Genomic DNA, 6,132 nt, shown 5'->3' with positions numbered 1-6,132 from the left:
GGATCCCTATCCCAGATCCCACACCGGATGATCCCACAGGATCCATTCCAGGTGATCCCTATCCCAGATCCCACACTGGATGATCCCACCTGATCCCTATCCCAGATCCCACACCGGATGATCCCACCTGATCCCTATCCCAGATCCCACACCGGATGATCCCACAGGATCCATTCCAGCTGATCCCTATCCCAAATCCCATCCTCCAATCCCCGTCCCCAGGTGCAGGGAACATCCTGACCGAGTTTTAGGGTGGAAAATCGGGACGTGGAGGGATCAGGGAGAGAACCGGGATCCTCCAAACTTCCCAAGTTCATCCTCTGGAGCTCCATCCATTTAATTAGGAACCAACAGCGGATGGAATTCCATCGGTCACGGATCCTGCAATTCCATCAGATCTTCCTCCTCCAGAGGGACAATTTGGGGATGAAAACCTGGATTTGGGAAGCAAAATCCCGTCCTTTTCCAGCGCTGAAAACCACGGGACCATCCCGTCCATCCACATGTCCATCCCAGGGATGCTGGGAATCTTCCCAGCGCTCTCCCAAGCACCAAATTCAGGGAAAAACGGGAAAAACAGGGATTAAACTTTCTCCGTTGTTGATGGAGCTGCCGGGCAGGGATCATCGTTAGGAAAAACCATCCCGGGATAAGAGGAGCGGGAAAAACGTTCCGGGAATGAAACAACCCGAAAATAGAAGGAGGAAAATAAAAAAGGTCAGGCCTAAAAATACCGGGATGGGTTTGGAGTCGGATCCTGGCATGGAAGAAATAATCCAGGTTTTTGGGAAGGATTAATTTTAGCCATCCCATTACAATAGCTCAGACACTCTGGAATTTTTTCTGGCTGGATTTGGGGATTTTGGGGCTGGATTTTTCCCAGCTCTCTTCCTGGGAACGTGAGGGAGAAGGTGCTGGGAGCGAGCGTGGGATGTGCTCGGCTCCGCCAGGACACGCCCGGTTTTCCCGGGAAAACAACTGGGACTGCCAAAGTTCCCAGCCCCAGGGACGGGCTGGAAGTGGGGGTGAAGTCGTGGTGGATCCGAAGTTCCCCACGGAGCAGCTTGGCCCCGGTCCCTCGTTAGCGACTCGGCGTTAATTAGATCCATTGAAATTAATTTTCCTTCCAGTTCTTCTGTGGAGGGAATGATCCCATCCCAGGATTGGCCCTCGTTGTGGGGAAACTGAGTCACGGCGAGTTTGGGATTACAGCCAGGAAAGGTGAATCCTGCTCTGCTCAGTTTTGGGATGAGGATTAGGGATAAATCCAGTTTTTCTTAGCTTGGAAGAGGGAAAAGCACCCCTGAGATCCTGGGGGTGGAGAGGCAGATCCCAAAAGTGAGGAGATTTGGGATGGGGACGGCCACATCCCGCTCTCCAGCACCTTTCCAGCTTTTTGGGAAAAGGGCAGGAATGGGAAGAGGGTGGGGATGAGGTGAGGTTTGGGCCTGAGCAGGATGATTTGAGGGAATGTTTTCCAGCAGGGATCCCAAGGAGAAGCCGAATGAAGAAGCCACCGGGATGTGGGGGGAACGTTTTTTATTGGACTCGGGGATTTCAGGGAATGCCCCCGGAATATCGACACGAGACATCCCAAGGGGACCCCAAATCCATCCGTATCCCAGCAGATGCTGGTTGGTGACGCTCCAAATGGGATCAAAGAGGATTTTTCCAACCTGGAGGAGGAGGAAGGGGACGGAGGGGCCGGGGGAGAACCACCACAACCTCTGTTCCCTATGGGGGAAAAAAAAAGAAGAAAAAATTAAAAATAAACACCCCCCCCCAAAAAAAAATCACCCCAAATGTGGATTTTTTCCATGAGGAGGCCGGGATGGGAGAGAGCCGAGATTTGGGGATTTTCCACGGATTCTGCAGTTACCTGTGGAGCCATCACTTCTCCGTCATCATCCTCACGAACTCCTCGTAGTTGACCTGCCCGTCGTTGTTGCAATCGGCCTCCTTGATCATCTCGTCCACCTCCTCGTCCGTCAGCTTCTCGCCCAGGTTGGTCATGACGTGCCGCAGCTCGGCCGCGCTGATGTAGCCGTTGCCATCCTTGTCGAAGACCCGGAACGCCTCGCGGATCTCCTCCTCGCTGTCCGTGTCCCTCATCTTCCTCGCCATCAGCGACAGGAACTCTGGGAAGTCCACGGTGCCGCTGCCGTCGGCGTCCAGCTCGCCCACCATGTCCTGGAGCTCGGCCTCGGTGGGGTTCTGGCCCAGCGAGCGCATGACGGTGCCCAGCTCCTTGGTGGTGATGCAGCCGTCGCCGTCGCGGTCAAAGAGGGAAAAAGCTTCCTTGAATTCCGCGATTTTCTCCTCCGACAGCCGCTCGGCCATGCTGCTTCCCGCCGGCACGCGGCTCTGTCCTGGCACGCCGAGGCCTCGGCGGGGAGGAGGAGATGGAGCCTCCTCCCTTGGAATGCCTCTCCCTGGATCAGCAGCAGGAGGAGGAGGAGGCAGGAATGGGAATGATCCGGAAGTTTTGGGAGTTGGGGAAGGAGAGTGAGCCAAGCCCCGTGGGCCAGCCTGGCTCTCGTCCAGTCTTTGTTGGCAGATCCAAAGCTCTCACCACGGGATTCGGGCCGTGGCTCCGTGGTTTTGGTGGGGGTGACCCACCCGCGCTTTTCCCAGTTTTTGGGGTATTTTGGATGGGTCTGGAGCTGTATGAAGGAGCTGGAGAGGTCCCTCCCCCGCTCCCAGAGCTGCTGTGGCACATTGGAGGCGCCGAGGGAGGATCCCCCGGTGCAGGCCCTGGCAGATCCCGGCTGCCCGGAGCTGCCGCTCCCACTCGGAGCTGCCGTGGCCCTGAGGCCCCTCCGGGTTTGGATGTGGGTGGTGACGCAGGGCTGGGCCGGGGGAGGGCTCGGGGTCCTGCCCTGCTCCTCAGGGGGAGCAGAACGTTCTCCCCAGGGTGAGGGTTTACTCATCTCTTACTCATGGAGTAAAGCAGGGGACAGGGACAAATGAGGGGGTGTTTCTCTGTCCAGATGGATCCCATCCATCCATCCATGGATTCTATCCATCCATCCATGGATTCCATCCATCCATCCAGGGATCCCATCCATCCATCCAGGGATCCCATCCATCCATCCATAGATTCTATCCATCCATCCATGGATTCCATCCATCCATCCATCCTCCATCCACCCACCCATCCATCCATCCCAGCAGTCCGGAAGTTCCCCAGCAGGAGATAATTTGACTTTCTCAGCTACAGGAAGTCAGCACCAGTTGATCCCAGTTTAACCCAGTGAGGAATTAGAGCTGGGATTTGGAGGGAAGGGCACAGACCAGAATGTGGCCCATGGGACAGCTGAGGAACGGTGGGATAAATCTGGGAGGGGAAAAATCTCCTGTGGAAAAAGCTCTGGAATGCCACAATTCCCGGGAGGAATTGTGGGAGCCGTGCTGGGAACCCGTCGGGCGAGAGGTGTCGGGGAGAGAGCCCTCGGCAGCTCCTCTTGTGCAAGAGCTGCTCCCTCATTACGTGTCTGATCGCCCTCACGCGCTGTTTGCTCCAGATTTAATTAGATCCGACCCAAACTGCCGGGAAGAGCCAAGGGGAGGCGGAGCCGGCCGGGATCCGCCTGGGAGAAGCCGATCCTGGTGGAACCCGGGGGTTTGGAGGCCTGGGAGGGTTCAGGTGTTGGTTCAAACTCAGGAGAGGGGTTGGAGCTCACACGGGTGGGATTTGGGGTTCCTGTGGCACCCGGCTGAGGGTGGAACGGTTCTGATTCCAGAGCGGCCCTGGGTGTGGATCAAAGCTGGAATCTGCTTTCTTCCCATGAAATATCTGTGGGATGGGATCCCATCCCATCCCATGGATCCCATCCCATGGATCCCCTCTCATTCCATTGATCCCATCCCATGGATCCCATCCCATCCCACAGATCCCATCTCATTCCATTGATCCCATCCCATGGATCCCATCCCACGGATCCCATCCCATCCCATGGATCCCATCCCATGGATCCCATCCCATCCCACAGATCCCATCTCATTCCATTGATCCCCTCCCATGGATCCCATCCCATGCCATGGATGCCATCCCATGCCATGGATGCCATCCCACGGATGCCATCCCATCCCACGGATGCCATCCCATCCCACGGATCCCATCCCACGGATCCCATCCCATCCCACGGATCCCATCTCATTCCATTGATCCCATCCCATGGATCCCATCCCATGGATCCCATCCCATGGATCCCATCTCCTATCCTACAGATCCCATCCCATTCTTACATTCATTTTCAGGATAAGGTCAAAGCCAGCCCTTGATTTTGTCCGTGCCTCATTTAGCGGGATAATTATCCCAATAAAACTTCCCGTGATTTATGGGCTAATCCCATTTCCAGCTCCGGGGTGGGCTGTGGGGAGGGGAGACCACCCTGCCGGGATCGGCTTTTTGGCAGCTCAGTTTCCCGGGATGTCTCCACCTGGAGCTGGGCAAGTTTTGCTTTGATGCAGGAGGGCCCCGTCAAAGCCTCACACGGAGTTTTCCAGGCTCCATGTCTGGTTTGGAGGGGCCTAATCCAGGGAAACGGGGGAAGGGAAAAGATTCCGGCGGTGCGGAAGGTGAAAAGCTTCCAGTGGGATTGTCCCGAGGCAGCCGGGCTGCCAGATGTGCGCAGATGTGTCTGGGTTTGCAGCTGCAGACGCGGCGGGGAGGGGAAAGGGGGGATGAATTCATGGAAAAAGAGAAAGTTGGGAGGCGGAGAGGGAAAAGGCTCCGACAGGGAAAGCTCTGAGGGGCCCCTGTGTCCCTGCAGGAATCCAGGAGAGGCTCTGGGGATGGAGCTCCACAAATCCCAGCAAAAACGACGCCGAGGTTTGGTGTGGAAAATGGGATTTTGGAGAGGATGGGCTCGGGGTTGATCCCAGAATGGCTGCGAGGGTCTCGGGGATGTTGGGAGTGAAATTTGGGATTTTCAGACTTGGCTTCCACGGAGATTCCCAAATCCAAGGGTGAACTGAAGGGCAGCTGGAGCAAAGGGACCCCGATGTCCCCGTGGGGAAGGGGCTGGGATTGGGATGTGGGAATTCCTGGGAGGACTCTGCCCCACGGTGATCCCGGCTCCACCTGGAAACTCCGGAGGCGTCGGCTCCGCTCTGGTGCCAGGTGGATCCCGAAGGCAAACACGGACCCAGGTGCCACATCCATGGGCACATTCCCAATCCCTTCCTGGCACAGGGATGGCACCACAGGTTCCCTCCCCTCTGCCCTTGGGAATTTTATCCTGCTGTAAAACCCCACAGCTGTGGGATGGGGCAGAGGAATTCCATGGGAGGAATCCAGGGAAGCACGGCTTGTTTAGTCTGGAGGAGGGAGGGCCGAGACGGCTGCACATTCCAGCAGGAGGGACGGAGCAGGGAGAGGAACCGGCACGAGTCAGGGGGAACGAATTAAAGGGAATTACTTCCAAAGGGAATTAGGGAATTTTGGCCCATTTGCCGTCGGCTGGAGGAGGAGGAGACGAAGATTCAGCCCAGCAGAAAATCCATGGATTTCCTCTCCCTGTGCTCCAGCAGCTCACCGATGCTTTTTTGGCAGGAGGAGCCATTTTTCCAGCTTCTCCCCGCTCGGGAAGGGCTGAATTCCCTCCGGACACATCAGAGGGCAAAGCCCAGCTGGAAATCCTGTCCCAAAACCGAGCTGCTCCTTCCCTGGAGCCGGGACACCCCATCCAAGGTCAGCTTTTTGGGAAAACTGGGAGTAACTGGCTGGGTTTATCCCGATACAACAAATCCCTGGGAATTTCCTCGGGATCAGCCCAGCGGGATCCCCATTCCCAAGGATTTAAGGAGGCAGGTGAGAGGCCATCAGGAATTTAATGGAACTTGGCACTGGAAACTGTACAACATTTACAGAGAACCACACGCTGTGTCCATGTACACCCTCCGCCATTCCCAAAGTTCCCAGCCGGACATGGCACAGGCAGTGACAATCCCTGGATGTGGAGTCACTGCTCCCAAATCCTGCGTTTCGGGATATGGCTCCCCAGTCCTGGATTTCAGGTGTCAGGGATTGCAGGATCCCAAATCCTGGATTTCAGGATCTCATTCCTACATCCTGGATTGCAGGTGACAGGGATTGCAGGATCCCAAATCCCAGATTTCAGGATCTCA

General features: G+C 56.3%; 1 protein-coding gene across 1 annotated transcript; it reads right to left on the bottom strand.

Moving 5' to 3' along the window:
* Nucleotides 1–1,524: 1,524 nt before the first annotated feature.
* LOC107204237 (calmodulin, striated muscle) lies at nucleotides 1,525–3,048 on the bottom strand. Its single transcript, XM_015627091.3, has 2 exons — nucleotides 1,880–3,048; nucleotides 1,525–1,734 (listed from the first exon to the last, which is right to left on the bottom strand). Exon 1 carries the CDS (start codon nucleotides 2,338–2,340, stop codon nucleotides 1,891–1,893), a length of 450 nt encoding a protein of 149 aa, XP_015482577.1. The 5' UTR covers nucleotides 2,341–3,048; the 3' UTR covers nucleotides 1,525–1,734; nucleotides 1,880–1,890.
* Nucleotides 3,049–6,132: the final 3,084 nt, after the last annotated feature.

This window comes from Parus major, chromosome 1A (assembly GCF_001522545.3).
Source record: "Parus major isolate Abel chromosome 1A, Parus_major1.1, whole genome shotgun sequence".
NCBI lineage: Eukaryota > Metazoa > Chordata > Aves > Passeriformes > Paridae > Parus > Parus major.
Note: the sequence above shows the minus strand (reverse complement) of the source record. Positions and strands in the feature narration are given on the sequence as shown.